Genomic DNA, 23,098 nt, shown 5'->3' with positions numbered 1-23,098 from the left:
GTCGTACTGAAAACAAAGGAGGTTGTCAATTCTCCCCAAAATGCTCTGCATGACATGCCGAAAGACAACAGCAGCTAAAGCTAAGCCGAATGGCATGCAGAGAAATCTGTTCACACCAAAAGGGGTAATGAACGATGTAAGCGACATAGAATCAGGGTGTAACTCAATTTAATGGTAGGCAGACGATACGTCGATCACACTGAAAATCCCAGCCTTACCCATCATCCTGATCCTTTCATTGATACGAGGGAGGGGAAACCTGCCTACCCAAATGTTCGTACTCAAATCCCTCAGGTCCACAAGAGACGCAAACCCCTTCCCCTAGATTTCTGAGCAACCGCAATTGGAGCAAGCCACAAAGAACTTTCAATGGGTTCAATAATGCTCAGTGAAACCAACCTGTCCAATTCTTCCTTCAGCAGTGCCTGCCTGAGGTTAGGAATGGGACGCACTGTATGCATTACAGGGACTGCATTATCTTTTTCTCTAATTCTGTGCTGAAAGCCTTTTAAATGACCCAGATCATCACAGAACACCTCCGGGAACTCATCATAAATAGCATCGAGCTCCAATTGTTCCCCCTTCTACAGCAAACGCAGGTTCAACTCTGTTAGGATCAAGCATAATGCCCAGCTCTTTCTGGTGAGCTCATCCCAACAAACATGACCCATTTCTTGTAAGGTAAACTTTCCCTTGTGTCAAACGTTCCTTAAATTTAATTTGCATACACAACGTGCCCACCAGAGGAATGGGATCCTTATTATAACTTCGTGGATTTATATTAGGTGAGTTCAGCAAGCAATTCCAGCCCAGGAACTTTTCCTTAAAAATTTCATAATCGATTCAAGTATATGGAGAGTACGAGTCAACAAACACATTAAATCCGATATCATCAAGTGAAATCATGCATTTAGGGTAGTCCAGACCCTTGCACAAGGTATTTTTTTCAATTTGGAAAATATACATACTGTTGGTTCCCTCAACAACCTCATCGATTGCATGAATGTTTTTCGTATCTGAACTTGCATTTTTGCAAAGTCGCGCAAAGTGTCCTCTCTTATTACACTTCCTACAGACTATGGATCGAGTAGGACAACTTGGGCTGTTTGCTAAATGATTGTAATTACCACAACGGTAACACCTTAGTCTTTCACCCCTCCTATCTTCTAAAAACTCGCTACTAGAGCGTTCACCAATTTTTTTGCTCAAGAAACTCTCCTTCTCAACACTTTCAGGATCAACTTTACTTTTCACCACCTGCATTGTCTCGTTCACATTGGAATGCTTCATTTCTCTAATACACTCAGCTGTATATTCGATACTTTTAGCTATTTCCAGAGCAACTTTTAAGTAAGGGTTCCCAGTCAGTAACTTCTTTTGGATTTTTGTGTTATTAGTCCACTAACTGGAGTGGGAATAGTAACTTTGATCCCTCCGCTATCCAACACTTTACCTACTGTTGCACTCACTGAAGTGGAAAATGTAAGTTTAATGACTTTTAAATAGTTTAATGTTTTAATTTATATTATAATGTTTTTTTTTAAATTAGATTTTATGTTATTGGTGTATGTTTATATATTTATTTGTAAATTTTCATATATACAATTATAAAAATAAATTAAAATTAATAGTTTATTAATTGTTTAAAGTAAATATATATTTAATTTTATATACGTATGTTTATTTTTTTTAATTAAAAGTATTTGTTATATTTGTTAAAATGTATATTAAATCTAATGTCTTTTTTAAAGTTAATTTTACTATTAAATATATTTAATATTTTTTATACACATATTAAAATCAATATTTTGTACAACTAAATTTTCTTACTTCGATTTTTTTTTCACGATATTTGTGTACTTATCATTATAAATATAGGATATCGATAGATTTGACATTGATATTTATAACTCGATATTTGTGTATGGGGATATTTGGGGGTCGATATTCTATCAGTGAACCCCCCTGAAGGCCAGCTCACAAGTGGAAAGACCAAGAGGGGTAGCACACCCCAGCCTCTTTCGGGCTATGACAGGATAAGACGGGCCCGCCTTGGTCCAGACGCACAGCCAGGGGCATTTTGCACACGTCGCATACCGGTGTTACCCTAGCTGATCAGGCAAATACCTGCCGGCAAAGTAATGAGCAGGGAAACCGCTGACTTGAGGAACCCACGCTGTGGGCCGGCAAGAACACTTTTAGTGCAATGCTGATTGTTCCCGCCCCTCTGGGCGCACAGTGATCTGGTGGACCGAGTCCCACCCCAGCCGATCAGGCAAGTAGCTGTAGGTAAAGTAATGGGCAGGGAAACCGCTGACTTGAGGAAGCAGGCCCACACTCACATTTCTGTCACACAACAATTATTAAGAAGTTTGAAGATTTTTTTATAATTGAAGTTTGTAAGTCTCATGCTTTTGTTCTTCTGAAAAGTCAATATTTTTTAGTCATATACAAATCCTAGTTCTATTTTTTTTTAAATGGATGCCTAAATGAGGGACTATTTATAAGTTTTAGTTGAGATTTCTGAAAAATGGAACACAAAACACATTTCTATTCACCCATGGCTCAATTTTTCTCGTCTTCCCTGTCATAGTGCTACATATTTTCTCATTATGCAGACAGGGTTTACCTATCTTAATCCTAATCCTTGTAAAAACTTAAAATGCAGTACTTTTTCCTAATAATTAGCCTAGGCTCCAACTCTTTCTGGATGTCTTAAGAAAGGAGCTAAACAATCTTCCTGAAAAATGCAAGCACTTCACAGGCACTGAGGACGCTCAATCCTAACTCAGGACTAGGATATGGAGTAACAAAGACTACCAGTAAGAAACAGGGTCATGCCTTCTCATCGGTCTTCCTTGTCCTGGTCCTACCATCATCAGAATGTGCCAAAGCAGTAATGAGACCTCTCGGTCTGAAAATAACATACACATTCAGACTCAAAGCTGCAACATAAGAGAAATTCATACTTCTTAGCAAGATCCCACAGAAGCCAACATATGAGAAATCAAAGTCTGACAACAGACCTCCACCCACATGTATCCGATAAAGGACCATGAAGGTGAGAGGGGATGCCCAGGTGGTGGAATGCAATATGTTCCCTAGGGAATCTCACTGAAGGCCATCCAGGGGGTGCTCCCCCTGGTGAATCAACGCTGCCTGTGACAGCTCCCGGAAGAATCCCCTCTGCAGACTATTAAGTGACTGTAATGGTTTGACAAATCCAATAGCTAAGGGTAACAAAGGATGGGGACTGTCCTTGTCCATCGAAGCAGCAAAGAACAGGGTACTGACGTTCTGAAAGGAAGTCGTTTGAAACAGGTAAATGAACAGGGTCTTTAAACACAAGAATGAAGGTCTAACTCCTAAGCCAAAGAAGTTAAAAAAAAAGTACATTTGCAGGACCAAATCCTGACAGCAGTAAAATCTTGAAGAAACTTTGGGAAGAGAAGAAGTGTACAGACGAAGGGCCATCTTATCTGTGAAAAACACAGAAAGAGAGCATTCCAAGTTACCTAATATGATGTCCTAAGCAGGTTGCTACTAGAATGGAGGCTTTTACATGTATTTATACTATTGTATACTCTAAAAAGTACTTAAGGTAAAATTAAAGTTGTATATGTAATTTTATTTGAAGTAGCCTATTTTGATACAGAATACTTCAAGTACACAAGTCTATATTTGGTCATCTTTTTAGGTGTCTCAAAAGCTTCTGTTGATGGCGGCAATTATTTTCTCCTGTTCTCTCAATATGTAATCAGAGTACAGTCTCCCTGTAAATTTTTTCGCAGTTAACTTCTAGATTTCGGTTTTGAGCTGATTATCACCGCTAATATCTGAGAAAATGGGGGCACAGTTGTAGAGTTGGTGGTATGGCCTAGAAATAAGCGCGCCAACTCATGATTGCGGTCAATTGGGGTAACTCATGACTGACTGCGTCACGGCTCTACCTTTATTTTTATACCCCCATGTTACGTCACCTTGGGGCAAACTACAAACTGCGGTAGTTGGGTGTGTGCTCTCGAACACCCCTACTCCCACCTAAACAGTGGAACACTACATGCCTCCTCAACTTTAATAAAAAACCTTGCACAAAACATTTTAACAGCTCTTGTCATCATGGACATCAACCGGATACTGATACCAGTGTTCATTATAAGAGTTCCTACAGTTACCAGTGTGCTGATAGCAGCCAGTTGCTTCACCCGCCTCACACCAGAAACTCTGCCAAACGGGAGGATGGACTTGGGTTGCCTCTCAGGATTTGTCTGGTCACTCTCGCCTGAAACTCGGAAAGAGGCGTCGGAAAATCTTGGGACAATCCCATGAGATGGCGAACCTCTTGGAGGATGACTTTGGAGGGAAACGGGGAACTCCGGAACTATGTATTCTTCACTGCCCGATGCGTCTTCCTCGTGATCGCACTGCACTCGTGCGTGGACATGGACCTTTTGAAGAATGAAATGTTCCAGGTGACTTCTTCCCCTTGGTGCACTGTGACCATGGTTGCCTTCTGACTCGTCACTCTCCACAGGCTGTGTTCAGAGGGAAGACGGAACTTTCTGCCCGGATGGCGATCTTTCAAGTAAACTAAGTCCCCTTGGCTGATAGAGGATGCTTTGGACTTTCTCCTCGCGCTGGATTGGTCATTGTTGTGTGTCCTTTTTTGGAGAACCTGGGCGGCATCAATAGGCATCAGTGCCCAGGTTGGATGATGTGTTGTATGGTCCTCCCCATGCTGGCATGCCCTGGAGTTCTTCCATTTGTTACTTGGGATGTCATCTGATATTCTCATAGGAAACTGTAGCTGGCTCGTTCAACGGATGAGCGTTGAGGAGCACCTTGTTTAATATCCTCATAAAGCGCTTGACCTCGCCATTTGCTTGGGGCCACCTCGGAGTTACTCTGTGATGATGGGTGCCCCATGAGATGAGACAGACTATGAAATCCTGCTCGTGGAAGGGACGGCCAGTGTCTGTCTTTACCACCTTAAAGAACCCATGGGTAGCAATGACCTTCTCCATCTTGGTTATAACCTCAGCAGTGGTCTATGTCCACACAATCGCCACCTCTGGATACTTTGAGTAATCATAGGTGATAACAAAAGCATACCCCCTGTCCGGGAGGTATCCAAAATCCATGCTTACATTTTTCCAGGGGCATTTCAGATTGTCTTCAGTATGCACCTGGGATAGTCACTCAGGGATCCCCGATACTTGGCACCACCGGCATTGGCGGATGACCTGCTCCACCATCTCATCCATCTCCGGAAACCACACCTTTGCACTGAGTCTGCTTTTTGTCTTCACTATACCCTGGTGCCCTCGATGGGCCAGGTGCACCGCTTGGGATGTGAGACTCAACGGAATGACTAGCCTGGGCCTCTCAGAAGGCAAACTCTGTCGTCCGTAGACAGTTCCTGCCGTACGTGGATCAGGAACTCTAGGACCTCTTAGGCCGCTCTGTTACGAGACGCACGCACGCTTTAGTGGCCTCTGCCATCTCCACCAAGGTGACACTCTGAGGGTGTTGTGACAGGTAGTCGGCCGGATTAGATGACCCTGGTCGATATTGGACTGTGAAATCATAATCCTGAAACTAGAGAAGCCATTTCTCGATTTGTGGTGGTGGCTTTGAAGCTGATCCTTGGAAGAGGGGTATGAGTGGCTTGTGGTCCATCAAGCTGGCAAATGGATGGTCATAGATGTGTATATATATATAAATGCCTGCACGCCCAGTGGATCACAATGGCTTCTTGCTCGATCTGAGAGTAGCGTCTCGGTTTCAGTCAGAGAGCGACTGATATAGCAACTGGGGCCCAGCTTTCATTTTGCTGTGGCATTAAGACAGCATCTAGTCCATGGAGGCTGGCATCTAAAGCTAAGTTGGAGGGCTTTGCTGGGTCAAAGTAGGAGAGGATGGTATCCAAGGAGAGTACACCCTTGGTCCTCTGGAAAGTTTGCTCTTGGTCGACTCCCCACTGCCAGGTTGCGGTCCATTTTGTGAGCTCGAATAGAGGTTCAGTCAGGTTTGTCAGGTCAGGGATAAACCTGCTGCAGAACTTGACCATGCCCAGGAAACTTCGCATCTCCAATATGTTGGTGGGTGCCGGAGCTCCCTGGATGTCACGCACTTTAGCTGGACCCGGGGCGATGCCTTTGTCGGAGAATGTGTATCCAAAGAAACTACGCTTTTGCTTGAAGAATTCAACAATTCTCTCAGTGTAGAGTCAGGCCAGACTCTTTGATGCATTGTAGAACTCCTCATGGGTGTTGGTGGTGCTCCTTGAGAGATTTTTCATAAACCAGGATATCATCACTCACGTTGAGAACCCCAGGCAATCCACAGAGCATTTCCCTGATGGTGTTCTGGAATACATTAGCCATGCCGGAGATTCAGAAATTTAGGTGCTGGTATCAGCGCAGACCAACATGGGTAGAAAACATGGAGATGTAGCGTCAGCTGGGGTGGAGTGGCATCTGGTGGTACCCCGACCTGAGGTCCATCTTCGAGAACAATACCGCACCCTCCCAGGATATCGTTGATGGTGGAGGTGAGGTGGCACTCTTGTTTGATGGCAGCATTTGGTAGGTGCATGTCCACAGAGATGTGTACCTGCCCTGGTTGTTTTTGTTTCTTGGTGACCACCATTGGGAAGACCCAGGGAGTGGGGCCGGTGACTTTTTCAATGATGCCTTCTCATTCCAGCTTCTTAAGTTCATCCTTGATTTTGTGCCTGAGATGGAAGACGATTTGGTGATGCCTCAACACCATGGGCTGGGTGGACTTGTCGATGTGAAGTGAGATCTCTTTGCCTTTGAGGCATCCTATACCCTGAAAGATTTCGCTTTACTCTCCCAGTATCGTCCTGATTTCTTCCTCCTGCACACTGAACACAAACGATATCAGCTTGAGGGTTTCTGTAGTGGCTCCACTTATGAGCATGCCTTGCCCTTCTTTGGCTGCGTAGATTGTGGTATTCACTGTTTGCTCCTGGTGGGAAATCGCAGTTGTGAAACACCCAAGGAGGGGAATAGGTGCTTTTTGGCCATATGCAAATACACAGATTTTCGCCTCCTGCAGTGGGGGTTCGGATTCACAGAGCGGCAGATATGTGCCGACATGAGTTCGATGGATGCCCCTGTGTCAATGGTCGCCGTAATATTCTGTTGGTGGATCTGGTAGCTGGGAAGGTGACACCTGTTGAGTGACTGCTTTCCTACATCAAAGACGTAGTGTACTGGTTAACCTTCAGTGTCATCGTTCATGTCTTCCCTTTCGGTGGTGTCCTCTACTACTTGTGCTGCCTCTTTCTGGGGTCTGGAAGACCTGCAGACTTTCACAAAATGATTAAGCTTCCCACAGGCTGAACACCACTTTCCTTTGGCTGGGCACTCGCTCATTCCGTGTGGGGGCCCACCACAATTTCCGCATTCTTTCTGCTTTTCTTGTGGGCGCTTGGCCGCTGGAGGGTGTGATTGTGCTTTTACCACGTTGGCCTGCTCTGTCTTGATGGGGCGGTGGAGAGTGGCTTCCATGTGTAATGCTCTGGCCGTTGCCAGTTCTTTGGACTTCCCCATAGACAGGATGTCATGCAGCAGCTTTCCTAATTCATGCAGGATGTTCTCGGGGAGTTTCACCGAGTAGCAGCCCTGAATGATTTGGGCCGGAATCTCCTCTTGTTCATCCTGGAACCTGCATGTGCTGGCAAGCTCCTCCAAGTAGCGTGGAAAGTGTCTAGCGACTCAACGGCCTCCTGGCAGGCTTTCCTAAAGACAAAACACTCATAGTCCCTGTTTGCCATAGGTTTGAAATGGGTATTTAAAGCTTGCAGGAGGGTGACATATGTTTTAGGGGTAGCTTCTACTAGTGTTTTGTAGATCCTGTGGATGCATTTTCACCCTAAGTGCAATAATAGGGCCGTGACGTCGCTCCAGGGCAATCTTGCCCCTTTGAAGTAGAATTGTAGGTGGTCCGTCCACTCCTTCTACTCTGGTGCTAACGAGGATGGTGCGTCATCAACCACGAAAGATTCAATGGCAGGGATAGCCAACACTACAAGTAGCATGTGTTGAAACACCCTCTGGAACGCTTCACAGCACAAGCACTGTCACTCCTCTGTGGCGTCCCCAGACAGCCGCCAGACGGAAGGAAGGTTCCTGGAAAGATGTGAGTTTGTCGCCCAGTGCGGTGGGGGGCTCTGCTGGGAATAGAAAGATCGGCTGGCCATTTAGTGGGTGCTGGGGCCGGTGAGTTAATGTGGCAGCAGCCATGCTTCGCCCACCATCTGGGCAGCTTGGACCTCTCCAATGATGACCTCATGCCTTGTCGCTGTGGGGGTAAGGCAGTCGGCACCAGATGAAAGGAGTGAGACCTTGCGGTGTGGGGAACTTCGGGACAGTGGACTTGCCCTGTGCGTTGTGTGCGCCGTGTCATCTGCCAGATGAGGCCAGGTTAGAGACCTCCCAGGCCTGAATGAACCTCTACCTGGAGTCACCAGACATGATACAGGAGATCGGGAGGGAAGACTGCAATGTACCACATCTCCTCGCTGGCTCTGAGCGCCGACCCTGTGGAGCACTGCAGCTGGGGAATGACCTCCTGCAGTGATTGCCGCGCGGGGCCACCAGATACACAGTCCGTCGTGTGAGCGTGCTTGGCTCTCCCCTGCGGGGCTAGCGCTGACTGGCACACTGGGGTAGCTCACCTCAGACACGCAGGCTGCGTTGACATCTCCGCTTCCGGCCTAGGCGCCCTGGTGGGCGCAGAGAGACAGGCAACATCCCTTGGCAGCGGGGTGGGCAGCTCTGAGCTCGGTATCACCAGTAACTGTGGTGGGGTGGGCGATTAACCCTCGTCGCCAGTGTACAGTTGGCGGTACCGCCTAGCAGTAAGCACACCAACTCATGAGTGTGGGCAATTGGGGTAGATCGTGACTGACTGCGTCATGGCCCGCCTTTATTTTTATACCCTCACGTTATGTCACTTTGGGACAAACCACAGACTAGGATAGGCGGGTGTGTGCACTCGAACACCCCTACTCCCACCTAGCAATGGAACACTACAACCATTTCAATGATTATGCATGCACACTCTGAAAAGTAACATATTATTCCAGAATTTGATTCTTAGGGGCGTTTGTTTCTGAAGAACTAAACAAATGCTGAATGGGCCACATTGATGTGCTGGACAGCAATGCATAGTTTTACCAAACGTGCTTCCACCATGTCACTACAAGCACTTTCTGTGACTATTTCCCACCCGTTCAGCATGAAACTCTAAATTCATGGGATCCACAGCCAATGGACCAGCAGTAGCAGGGCCTCCACCACACCTGCGCCATTGCGGCAGGCCCTCCAGGGCTAAAATTAGGCCTTTCATTACTTTGATCAAAGCGATATATATTTAACCAGTCAAAAATCCTTTATGCTCCAGTAACTTAATCTGCAATATGGCTTGTATAAACTATGTGGCTCTTTTAAGGCATTAAAATTGGCAATATTTTGAGGATGGTTCTGAAACGTGACGATAAAAAAGCTCTAAAAGTGGAGCAAATTTCTGAATTTTATGACATTGTCAAACAACTTCAGGAGCAGTCCTGGAAAACAATATTAGATGTGGTTTTATAGACGATCTCACATGCATTGGTTTGCATGTGCCCTAATGCAAGCAAGGAAAATGGGCTGTCCTGGCCTGTGGACGGTGGCTAAAAGCACCCATAATGGGATGCTGCGGATCACAGACAACTCTAGGCTGCAGTGCCACTGAATGATAATGATACCTACACTCCTGCTTATTATATGTGTAACAATTATGCATGCTGCATTTCTATCAAGCAAAAAAAAAACGCTGATCAGTTTTTTTGAAGGATGATAGTAAAAAATTGTTAATTTTTGTCTTTTTTTCACCAGAAATAATCCAACAAGTGTTTACACAATCAATGTGATTTGCAAATATCATAAAACCTGGGAAAGGCTGCATGCTAGTCTCTTGGGATGCTTAGATGGCATTCAATTAAGTGGACTAAGAATTTCTAAAAACAGACATTGTCACATATGGAATGTGATCCACATTACTCAATCAGAATAACAGATTGTTGTGACAATTGCAATATCGAAAATAGACTGGAGTAGCAAACAAAATCAAATATGCCCTATCCTGCAGGGAAATTATTTTATGTTAAATTCTGAAAAATATAACTGTGGACCTAGTAGCCCAGTTTTAAGCACTGATAGTTGCCCCTATACTGGAACCAGGGGTATTCAAGAAGATTATACTTGTGAATATGCTTGCCTCCTTGGGGGCACTGATACAGCCAGACTCCGCTTTAAACAGATCGTGATACACACAGAACAGTTAAGCCTAACAGTATCTGATCTAGGAAAATCTTATCAAGCTGCACCACTGATATGTATGGTGGACCTTAGCAAACTTGAGATGGATATCAGGGAGCCTTGACCACAGAATGGCTAACACACCACTTCTTGAGATCTGTCGTATATGAGGGGCACGGCAAGTGAGATGCAGACAATGCAATTTTATTGGCAGGTGAGTCTACTTCGGAGGCCGGCATCTACAGTACTGGCCTGGAGTCGTTAACCATTCCAGATGGAATATTCATCTCTCGACATTCCAAGGCAAACCAACACAGGGAGGAGGGAAAACAAGGGAAAGAGTACAAACAGAAAATGTGGCAGTAAATAACCATGCTTTGTTGATAAAACCGAGCAGACAAAAAACTTAATATAGAACTCTGAGGCACCAGGCTTGATTCTAAGCACTTGAAACAAGATATGTGCAATTAAAACATAAAATGTTATTAATGTTTATTTTCTATTCTTCGTAAATCCAGTAATACACCAAAGCTGAAGAGAATGGTTCCAGATAATGGAGAGCCAAATGCTGTCTAAAATTGGTGATACCTTTACTGAAGACACAGTAAAAGCATTTTTAGTAAATAAGGTTTGTTTTTCACCCCAAATACTTCTAGGTCAGTGTCAGGGGGTCCCTACCTGCCACGAGCCGGGTGAGGACTTTAATACGTGTTAGTTTCCGCCCCGAATGCAGGACGGACATGGTCCCTTGAAGGCGGAGTGGACATTCCCGAAGGATGGGACCCCGCCTCTGACGTCACCACCCATCCGCCAATCTGAAGCCTCGGTGCAGTTCATAGCACGGCGTCCGGAAGAACACGGCACGACACAGACAGGAGAGGAGAAGTCGTCCCGAACACTCACGGAGGTCTTCAGTATCCAGGAGTCGGAGGTATTAGAAGCAGTGCCGCCGCAGGAGGAGAAGAGAGAAGACCCAGAGGCTGCGTCGTCCCAAGAGCAGAGAAAGCCGGGAGGCCAACGAGACCACGCTCCGCCCCGCCACGCTTCTGGAGAAGTGTGGCACCACAAGGTACGGGCCAGATTAAGGTGGCTCGTATTCTCACGGGGAGGGAACGGGTAGGGTGGGTGAGGGTGGTCACGGGACGGTTGGGTGTGTTTTCGCAACAGCGCACCTCCCCCACACGAGTGCATTTCAACGGTAAAGGTCCCTGGTGATCCCCTCACTTCCCCTCCCCTCCTTTCATATCCGGAATCCCGGTATTCAAAGTAACCCCCGGTTTCTGTTTCCTTTTTCTGTGAGAGAGTCCTCTGGATCTCTGTCGCCTTAATACCGGAAGCGTCCCTGACTACCAAGGAGAACGACCGGACCGGACTACTCCGAGCATAACGAGAACTCAGACCTCTTTAAAGACTGTTCTTTTGGTGTTCTGATTATTTTATGAGCTGGAGCTATGTAAATAAACGCTCATATCCTTTGAATATATTCCTGAGTCTGGGTCCTTGTATTACAGGGGATTGACACCCCTCCATCCCTTCTTCATAGTCAGACAGGGAGTTACTAAGTTCAATTTTTACCGTGTATACTATCAGGTGAGAAATTGTGCTTCTAAGGCAGATATTTAGAAAGAGGGTATCTTGTCAACCTTTAACAATTGACAAAAAAAATCAGTGGAATATGCCATTTGATATCAGATCATGGTGATGGTGGGCTCCGAGCTTCATGTAAATACCAGTATAGTCAAATTACAAGTGGTCAGACCAAACACATGCAAATAGTATAAAGTTACTATTTGAAATATTGTACTTTTGACATAAGGAAGCACTTCAATATATCAATCAACTTGCAATCACATCTTTATTTCGGATTCACATAAATGCATAGAAAGTACATAAAATCATCGTAAGGTAAAATACATCATATAAAACAGAAATTCACCTATGGTAATTATTAAAAAGATGATAAGTTCATGAAACAGCTATAAAATTGATTTAAAAAGTCATAAAACCATATACATAAAACGGTTTTCCCTCACTGATAGATGGTGGTGCAAGTTCTAAAAGTGTGCCCCATGTGGATTAAAGTGCATTTTTCCGATTTTATGAATGGCGAGCAGGAAATTAGCAAGCATACAACATATGAACAGAGTTTCCAATAATCGAAAAGTTTCAAGAGCTTGTTTATGTGATCGAATACAGAATTTTTTCAACAGTGGGATTATTATTTTTTTCCGCTCTGCTGTGTACAGTGGGCAAAAGAATAAAAGGTGTGAAATAGATTGGCGGGGAAAGGCCGTCAAATGGGCAGAAGGCTAACTTGTTTATCGAGAAAATTTGTGCCGGATAGGCAGCCATCATTGGGATATAAATTAGTCTAAATCTAGACAAGCCCATTTATGCCTGCACCGGAGAACGCCGAGGACGCTGAGAGGAACCACAAGCCCCAGAGGTCATCGCTGCAGGCGTGCCGCCATCCCTGCTGTTCGTACACGTCTGGAGGCACATAAAACATCCACGGGTCTCCCTCAGCGCAGGAGCCTGTTTTTGCCTGTACCGGCGGACGCCGAGGACACTGAGGGGAACCACAAGCCCCAGAGGTCAAAGCGGCTGGCGTGCAGCCATCCCTGGTGTTCGTATGCGCCTGGAGGCGCATAAAACATCCACTGGACTCCTGCAGCGCGGGAGCCCATTTTTGCCTGCACCGGAGGATGCCGAGGATGCTCAGCGGAACCACAAGCCCCAGAGGTCAACGCGGCCAGGGTGCCACCATGCCTGCTGTTCGTACGCGCTTGGAGGCGCATAAAACCTCCAAGGGACTCCCACAGCGCAGGAAGCGACCGGGCATGCCCGGGCCATGCCTGGGCAAAGCCTGGGCCAAGGGCGGGCCCATCTGTGCCCGTCCGCGGCAGGACAAGGCTGGCCTGGGCCAGCCCCCTTGGTTTGACAGGAGCGGCTAAGAACCGGTAAGAAAATATTTTTCCCAGTGCACTGTATGAATAAGCCTAACGTGGGATAATGGGCAAAAGGAAATTACCGCCCATTACTGGGAAGCAGACCGTGAAAAACGCTCCCATTACTAAGTATTTGAAAAAGGCCATGGGGTTGATCAATAATGAGATTATTCAAGTTGAGGAGCGATTGGCGGCCACTAAGACTGCACTGGATGTTGCCCTAAAAGAGTTTGGGGAATTGGTCAGACCCACTAGTATTGGTGGCAACTGGGACTGAAAAGGAGTCTTTTTTAGAGGCTCATGGATCCTGTCCAAACAAAGAGGTTAATGTCCCGAGAGTGGCAAACCCCTGTATAATTCAGACTTGGTCTCTCCATCAGCAAAAAAGTTGAAACAACAATCACTGATATCCACTGTACCTTCAGTAAAACAGGGGTGGCTAAAAGTACGGGGGTCTGCGAAACTCCGAACCACGTGCAAAATGTGCAAAACCTTGAAACGCTTTTTAAAAGAATGCACGGTAAAATTGACAACATTGAGCGCAGCCGGATGTCAGAAATTAAAATAGTGCAAAAGGATGTCACTTATTTAATAGACCTGGTAACAGAACTATTACCTCTAAAATCTATGCACAAGGCAACCCCTGTAAGAAAATCAGTTGAGAGGTCAAAAGAAGGAATTAGTACCCCAGACACCATTGGCAATATCCATCCGAAGCTGATATTCTCACCAAAGGAACGCCCTATACACAACCCGTGGCAGAATCCAGGGACAACAAGGCTAGCAACATTAATTCCTTAAGGCCTGGTGGTGCTAATCAAGGCAATAAAATGACCAGGAACTAACGACCTACGAACTTTACCGACGCCACATTACATCTACCATCCAAGGCAACTCCCCATGTCATCGTCCTGAAAAACTTCCCAAAAATTGTAGACAATAACACAGAGTCGTGGAAGACTTTGAAAAATCAGGTTGTGCACTGGTTTGTTTCAAAGTCTAATTTTGGCATTATTTACTACATCAGAACATTATAATGATAAGAAGAGTGAGCTGGGTGGGCAGCACTAGAAAATCATGCTAGGGAGACTGTGTGGTTGTCAATTTCCGCAGCAGGGAGTTGGTGGGGTTGTTAAGCCTTTTTACCAACAGGATTAATCCATAACTGCCGTCCCACTTGGGTACTTTTATAGGCCTAGCAATGAGTCCATATATTGTAAAGTAAACACATCTCACAGTTTTGATCCATTTTCAACCTATCCCTCGCATAAAAGGTTCGCCCCCCTTAAGAGGTTGTACTGAAACCGATTGACAGAGGGAGAACGAAGGCCGACCATTAGTCTGTAATAAGGACTATATCTCCACCTGTACTACAAAAAAAATTGCTACCAGTATACCAACACAGGAGCTTTTAACTATCATGTCCTGGAACATCGCAAGGGTAAGGATCTAGGGGAAAAGTGTTTCATTCATGCAAGCTCGTTTAGCAACCATCACCTGTTATTCTTGATTCTGAAGCTAAGCCGTCCTCAGCAAAGAAAGGGGAAAGGCAGCTGACATAGATATTGATAAACAAGGTAGCAATGGAGTCTCTATTAAATGGTCGGGCGTGAACCCAACAATATTTATGGAAGATTTATTAGGGGAAAAAGAAAATGACATTAACACCTGTCTGGATAGTTCTTCCTTAAACACAGATATTGTAAGTGCTTTTCACAATATCATGACTGACATCTCAGGCGATTTTAAAATTGAAATTAAGAAAAATAGCGGCCACACCCCTAGATGGTTCGATCAGGAGTGTTCAAAGATAAATAAAGAACTAAAAGCAGCCCTAAAAGTAAGACCCAGGGATAGTGAAAGGACCCACACCTTAAGGAAAAATTATAAATATACACTGAATTTAAGGAAAACAGAAATTCGAGAGAAGGCATGGGAAAAATTGATCCAAGCTGCTGAGTCACGTGATCCAATTTTATTCTGGAAAACGAAAGACCACCCTTTTTTTAAGGGTACAACAGTGGCAACAATAGATACCCTAGTAACACCTGATGAATGGACAACGCATTTTGAGCGTATTTTTAATCCAGATGATGAGAATGCCACAAAAGCTGGGGACAGTAATCTCATTTTAGTGGAAACTGTTAAGATACCACTTCTTACCGTGGAAAAAATAAAAAACGCCTTCAATAAAAGTGCAAATGGCAAAGCTGCAGGACCAGATGGGGTACCTATTGATGTTTTTAAATATAACATAGATTTTTGGTCACTGTTTTATTAATTGTTTTTAATGCTACTATAGGAGGAGTGTTACCAGCAACGTGGGTAGAAAGTATAATAGTACCTATTTTTAAAAAAGGCGATAGAGGGAAAGCTAAGTGCTACCGCCCATATCCCGTCTCGATTCTACATCCAAACTGAAAGGCAGAATTATGTTGGGAAGACTGAAAAGTTGGGTAAACGAGAACAATATCCTAACTGAGGCTCAGTATGGATTTAGAAGGGGTATAGGGACGGTGGAACAATGTGTAAACCTCGAGCTATCAATAGGGAAATATACCCTAGCTAAGGAAGGTCAGTTACATCTCTGCTTTGTTGATCTCACCAGCGCGTTTGACCTGGTTAACCATGCCAAAGTATGGAAAACATTGAAAGGGGTGGGCGCTCCAAATGATATTGTTATTTACTTATCGCAGATTTACACTTTACCCTCTAGAGTGCGATTTGGCACAAAAGGCGAATGTACTCCCGATTTTAGTGTTACACAGGGGATACGACAAGGATGTGTTTTAGCGCCCTTTTTATTCGCCTTATATATCAATAATGTTGATCTATTTTTACAAAATCTAAGTGTCGATGCCCCCAGAGTTGGCACACGTACCACCCCAGTGCTCCTATACGCAGAAGACGCGGTCTTGTTGTCGAGGACTGCAAATGGCCTACAATGTTTAATAGAAAAATTCACACAATTCATGTCTGAAAAAGATTTACTGTTGAACCTTAGCAAAACGTCCATAATGACTTGCGAGAAAAGTAGAGTGAAGAATAGGCAACATCATGTGGGAGGTGGCTAAATCAATAGAATAACATCCTTTACCTACTTGGGTATACTTTTTAATAGGAACGGTACTTGGGGCGCACAAATTGACCTATGCAAGCTGAAACGTTTGCGGTCATGCGAGGGCATTTTTAGATTTTCTTAAAAAATAGGCAACAAACCGGTAGGGGAAATCCTTACACTACATAGGAGTAAGTGTATTACAGGCGCATGCTATGGAGCAGCCATATGGGGGAGGGCTAACACATCCCTGTTACAAACCCAGGAAAATAAATTTTTAAAAAAGGTGTTGGCAGTCCCAAATTCCACTGCCTCATATATAGTACACAAAGAGCTGTGCGCACCTTACATTCGCGATTTTATTAGAATGGCAGCAATTATGCTTTGGCATGGAATTTGGACGAAAGATAAGACTAAGTTCACCAAGGATATAATAATGGATTGCCTTACCCTTCACCATAGCAGGAAAATCCCCTGGTTAGAGTATATTCAAAATCTTTTAAAAGAATGTACGGTGGACCCCGATCTTCATGAGCCAACGTCCATTCAGAATTCTAGCAAAAGAGATCTAAAGACAAGGCTAGTCACTTCTAGGGAATACGTAAGAGCTGAGGAAGCTGGTTTAAAACAGAGTGTCAAATCTTACTGTGAGCGCCCACTATTGGTGGGCATCCAACCGTACCTTATATCCAAAAGAAATATACAGTATAGGTTCTATTTGACAAGGCTAAGGTTGGGCTCCTTACACTACCTAATAGCTTTCCCTAGATCGGGAAAGTGGAGTCATAATCTCCCAAACTGCCCTTGTGACAGAAAGTCTCCTCAGTCCACGCTGCATTTTATTCTTTTTTGTAGTTTTTACAGGAACATTCGGAAATTTGTGTTAAAACTGATTTTTCTAGAAAAAAAATATATTTTTATAAACATGATTTTAATTATATCTGTAGTCTGGAAAATGATAAAATTCTAAATGCAGTTATTGTTTTTATACAAATGGCAATCAGGAGAAGAAAGGATCATTCATATTTAGAAGCCTTAACGTATGAAAAACAAGATGTTTAAAATATTCGAAGGACTATAATTCTCAGCCTGAAATTTGTCACTGCCCTGCACTTTATCATGTAAGCACCTTTATCTATATAAGCTAAATGACCTTGAGTTTAAGCTCCCTATAAATGTTGTTTTTATAGTGTAATGATATGATGTGACGTGTTGGTTCAAAATGTTTTTATATGTTTATTTTATGAATGCCTTTATCATCAATCATGATTAATTTTTTTAACGGTAAAACGTTTTGTATTATTAATTGTTTCTTTGTTACAAGTCATCAACTGTGATTGATATCATAGTAGTAATCCGTATAGAAACTTGTAGATGGGACGCCTGGATTAGTGATGTTATCTTTTTGAATAGAATGTTTTTATGGTTGTATATTACGCACCTAATAAAGCTTGATTGATTTGATTTGATTTAGTCAAGACAAAGCGGGGGCTGATATTCGTTACAAATGAGGTGCAGGATGACTGACAACTACTTAGAGTAGGTAATGAAAAGTATGTGGTTACTGTGATTTTATTTTGATTTTCTTGCCACCTAACTAAGTTGTGTTTGTTATAAAAGAGCTCTTTTAGGGCGATTTAGGAAAGGATATGCACTCAGACAGTGAGTTGAATAAATGCTTCAGATCTAATTCAATGAGGGACTGTTTGACATAAGCTAGCCATCTAATCGAAGAAACGCGGTCCAAGTTTGGAATGTCCCTTTAAACTAGTTGATTCAGAGGGACCGATTCCCTTTTCCAAATTGAGAGCCAAGCTAGATAGGGGAGCATTTGTTTTTTTAGGGTATCAGAAATGAACGGAAAGTCTAATTCTTTGTGAATTAGAATGCTTTTGCACGATGTAACGATCGCTAATAATCTCCTTAGAAATTTAATTACTATTACTTGAAGGGGGTTGGTGTCTGCAATTCCCCAAACAACTGCACCATATGACGCTATAAATCTAGTTTTTGCATGATAGATTTCTAACATTTCTTTTACTGGTTTATTCCCTATTTTTGCTGCAAACTTCCAGATGCCAGCTATACTTTTGGACATCAGGAGCGCCCTATTCCTCACCACAGTGGACCATTTTAATTTATCGTCGAAAAAAAATACCCAGATACATAAAATTTTCCACTCTATCCAGTTTTCTGCCGTCGATATTAAAGCCCATTTCTTTCTCCTTCTTGACCCTGCCCATAGCCATCAAATAGGTTTTTGCTTAATTAACGTGTAGGCCTAGGTCTGCCATATGTGTGAAGTATGTCTCAAGCAAAAGCTGCAAGGCCATTGGTGTTCTGGCTAGAAGGACAGCGTCATCCGCATAGAGCATGATAGGTAGGGGATGTGGACCTTGCATTTTTCAATCAGGGCTTCGGAGAGTTTATTTGTGTATATAGGGAGAAGAGAGAGAGGGCAAGAACACAACTCTGTCTTACCCCTTTATCAATCCTAAAAGTTTTTTTACACTCCCCTTTTTCCCCGTAATGGACTACTGCCTCTGAGTGTCTGTACAGGTTTCTAATGAATGAGATTATTGGTGGGTCCACTGCGAGAGACTCCATGATGGACAACAATTTGGGGGAGAGGAGTTGGCCTGACAGCTAGTGCGCTCGACCTCGGACCTGGGGAACTGGGTTCGAGTCTCGGTAATGACGCTGAACATCCTGTGATTCTGGGCAAATCACTTAATCTCTCCGTGCCTAACAAAAAATGAATCTTCTTTTCTACGCATGTTTCGGCGCACCCTGCGCCTTCATCAGGAAAGTCACACAATTATTTGGACACTGAAAATATGTCAAAGCGTTCAATTCAAACTCGGTAACATCCGTACTTAGGGTTCAATAGGTAAATACCCTATGGCGTAGAATGCGGAAATGCATGCCTTACAAGAAATCTTGAATCCGAGGTAGATGCTAGGAATCCCTAGTATAGTCTTATCAAGGTGAGAGACGAATGAATAGTATAATCTAGTTAATTCCAATAGAATTGATATGTTGCAATATGGTCCGTCAGATAGTGCAGAGCCTTTGTCCGTTAAGTATATTCGCAGGCAGGCGGACCGCACGCCAGTTCCGAAACGCCAAAGTTAAAAAAAAAATGAACAGTGTGGTTACACTGAGTTCATAGCATCATGTCGCTTGGTATTATGGTCTGTTAATTGTCAGACACAGTTGATTGCCTAGAGGGTTTGTTTCTTCAATTGCATATTTGCCCTGCCCTAGGAATTTAGTAATTAATTCTGCAGGGGGTCCTTGTTAATTACATTGGTTAGTGTTGGTTTAGATATACAGTTGGAGCCCGTTTTTTGGGCAGGTGCCAGCTAAACATGAAGTACAGAAAGGAGTGATCACTAGATGCGGGCTGTATGACCTCAAAGTTCTTAACATTTCTGTTTGAGGCTGTAGGGAACAGAATAAAATCAACACATAAGGAACCCCCTGCCCAGTGAAATGTGGCCTTCATTTCCCCGAGATAGAGCATTTTGGATTGGCAATTTCCAGGTCCAGTGTCATCAGTAGACTATTTAGAGTGTTTCAATATAAGAAGATAGATAACAATTTGATAAGTCTGGGCAGGGGAATGGAGGAAGGGGTGATCTGTGTAAAACCTGTGCCATTTTGCAAAAAGATAATTACTCTGTTAGATAAAGTAAGGGTTGCTTATTCCTATAAAAGCAGTTGTCATTTAGCTAGCTGTGCCATATAGGAACCCACACCTACTGCACTAGAAGAAGTAGAAACGAATATCTCAAAATAGGAGCTTGTCGCTTGCACTGTGTAGTGTCAAAGTTGCCCAGTAGCAAGGCTGCCTAGCCCTGAATCCACCCTACGTCTCTTTCTTCCACCTCTTAGACTTTGAATCTCTTTATCTCATTGTTGCAGGTTCTATTCCCTGATTTCTCTGTTTATCACTGTTTTCCTATCTTTTTCATTCTCTCTCTTGCTCTAGGCCAAAGTTTATTGGTGAAAAAGAAGTCATCCCACAAAAATAATTGCTGGTGCCTGGCAACCAGCTGTACACATTAAGTAGTGAAATATTCATTCAGAGTGACTCAAAAATGCAAAGAAACTTTTAACAATGTACCACTCCCCTGTGCTCCAGCTGTCTGTCCTCTTGTGCTCTATAGCGTGTAGCGATGTAATTACAATTAGGCTATGATCACCAATCAACAGTGGTGGCTCCTCCGCTAAGGCAGAGGAGCGTTGCCCCACTGCTCCGCAGCAGGAAACATAAAATGATAATTACTCATGTTATTATCATTTTATGTTCCCTTCTGCTGCTGCAGCTTTCGGTGCGGGCAGAGCGGGGCTGCTCTGAGGAGAGAAGAGCAGGGGAGGAGTGGTTTGCCCACTTCTAAGTGCACATGACTGTTTGGTCAGCCCTCTTGGGCCACCAAAAACAGTCATGCACATTTCCCATATTCTCCATGCAGGCTGCATTACAGCCTATATGGAGACATTGTCCAGGCCCCCATTCCCTGGCTGAGCGCTGACGGCACTCAGGCCAATTGCAGCATTGTGATTGGCTATCGGGAGCCTGGTACTTTCTGTTGCAGGCCCGGACCAGGAAGAAGAGGACGGAGAAGAGGCAGCGGACCGCCGGCTGTCACTGGTAAGTGTTCCCCCCCCACCCTCTTGCCCCAGCCCCGCCCCACAACTGGAGTCTGGTAGCAGCTGCTACTGCCAATCAATTCTATGTCGGATGCCTGTCTGCCTTATTTTCTACTATATTCCTGCAACATTGTCATTTTCATAAACCACACACTCTCATTATTTGTAACTATTTAATTGTAATTTAACAATATCTAAACTCATTTACTCCTTCCACCTTCCATTTGCATGAATTGACACTAATGATCAAACCTAACTTTTATCAACTTAATCTTCTAAAAGGAAATGGAGGAAATGTATAGAATAGTTCCTTGAAAGAACAATACTATTCCCAAGAACCATCAATAATCAGGAATGACTAATAATCACTGGATTTACCAACACTGGGTTTCAGAGTAGTGTGCTGCAGATCATAAAGCACTTCAACGCCTCGTCAGAGTAGTAAGCACTATAGAAATGCAATTACGGTACAATTATCTATTCCTTGTGCCCCTAAAACTACTAACTCATCCCACTCTCCAAAAAATGGACTGAGTGAGGGCATTAGAGGAAGGAAAGAGGACACGAAAAGGTGTGAAGAAGTGAGAGTGATGTAAAACAAGCAGGAACAGCTACTAACTAACCCAATGGAACGCGCTGATTAGCATACACACTAGTTGTTTCCATTTTATTGCGCTGTTATGAATCATGAAGTGGTTCAAGTAGCCCGAAACTGCATTTTTCAGGAGTGACCGTAGGTTATTATTTGTATAGGTTAATAAGTGGAAGTGGTTAATATTCTAAGGCGGAATCATGTTGCTTATTAGGGGTTAGTTGTACATACACTCTCTGGTACCTGGAGACCCATGAAGTAGGAGCTGCATCCATTGGGCTCTGGCGCCTTGTATTCGGGCCTGGGCATCGGAGCCTTACCTGGGTGAAAGCAGGGAAGAGGGAGAGACAGTTAGCAATGAAGACTTCCCTTTTCAAAGCAATCATAACATACAAACTAGTCCAATTAGTTCAATCGTTGAACTGATGTAGTGCTACCAAAATGCTCTTACAAGGGCATTGATTTACATTGTCCATATTAGTTACCCATGTACCTGTGCACGTGTAGCATCCACTGTAGCATGTTTTAAAAACAAGAGGCGGGGCAGAAGCAGAAAACCAAACAGCGGTGGATACCTGTCATACGCTGTTCTCTGGTCGATTATAAAAAGGCCGTAATTGTATACTACCTACTTATTAGAAACTCCATGAGTCACAACCTAAGACCCAACCATTCTTCTCAAATGACCTCTAACATGATCCACCATGCTAAAAAAGCTCACGACATGGGTATTGGCATTATTTGTTCAAAATGTGGGAGCAGATATGATATTACACAGTATTTTATGTCATCACTGGATACCAAGTGAACTTTGACCCAATGACACCACAAAAAGTGATATTACACAACCTTTAATACTGATTAAGCCACAGGAAGTGGATATAACGATTCCTGCATTGAGAGTAAAGCTAGTGACTCACTCTAAATTTCACCAGAGTAGATAAAAGGAGACAGAGGTCAAGAACTGTAGCAGTGTCAATCCATTGGTGGTTCTTCTATGACATTCCTGGCTCCAGCTATTGTAGAACATAATAGGCGGCTCGAGTTCCTTCTGTGATGTGAAGTAGCGCACTCCTGTGGAAGCTAGCAACTCACAAGATAGTGCTTCTGAAATGGGAGAGTCTCACATGCATGGGGCAATCTAAGAAATCCACAGCAGGTATAAGTGGACATCTCTTCAATAGACCACACTTTTCACTTTTCCTTTCCTACCACCACTTAATGGTTGCTCAAAGTTTTCTGCCACCTAAACCTGCTTTATTTTCTTTCTGCCTTCCCATCAGCATGGTATTGTTCATGCTGTTGTACACTGCTATTGCAACAAGCACACTGGACACATTAGGCTATCGTCATCATCCTTCAATATAGTAACTACGCCCTCATTATGAGAAGTCCTTTATTGGAGCCACTAATTCCAGCTCTTGGAGTTGCTGTTACTGGCTGGTACAGTACTTTGACTCGTTTTGCATCGGGGATAACGTTGTCCTATCACCTAGAGGTGCTGGTCTCT

General features: G+C 43.8%; 1 protein-coding gene across 2 annotated transcripts in view; it reads right to left on the bottom strand.

Annotated features, from left to right (window-relative positions):
* PLA2G12B (phospholipase A2 group XIIB) overlaps positions 1-23,098 on the bottom strand; it is a 200,494-nt gene that overhangs the window by 30,388 nt on the left and 147,008 nt on the right. Inside the window, exon 2 of one of the 2 annotated variants that reach the window (XM_085603819.1) lies at positions 21,820-21,908. In XM_085603819.1, the coding sequence (XP_085459945.1) occupies positions 21,820-21,908 (89 nt within the window). The remainder of the gene's footprint in view (positions 1-21,819; positions 21,909-23,098) is intronic. The other variant, XM_085603820.1, reaches the window with a different exon arrangement.

Source organism: Triturus cristatus, chromosome 1_2 (genome assembly GCF_964204655.1).
Source record: "Triturus cristatus chromosome 1_2, aTriCri1.1, whole genome shotgun sequence".
Lineage (NCBI taxonomy): Eukaryota > Metazoa > Chordata > Amphibia > Caudata > Salamandridae > Triturus > Triturus cristatus.
The sequence above is the reverse complement of the archived record's forward strand: the minus strand, read 5'-3'. Positions and strand labels throughout refer to the sequence as shown.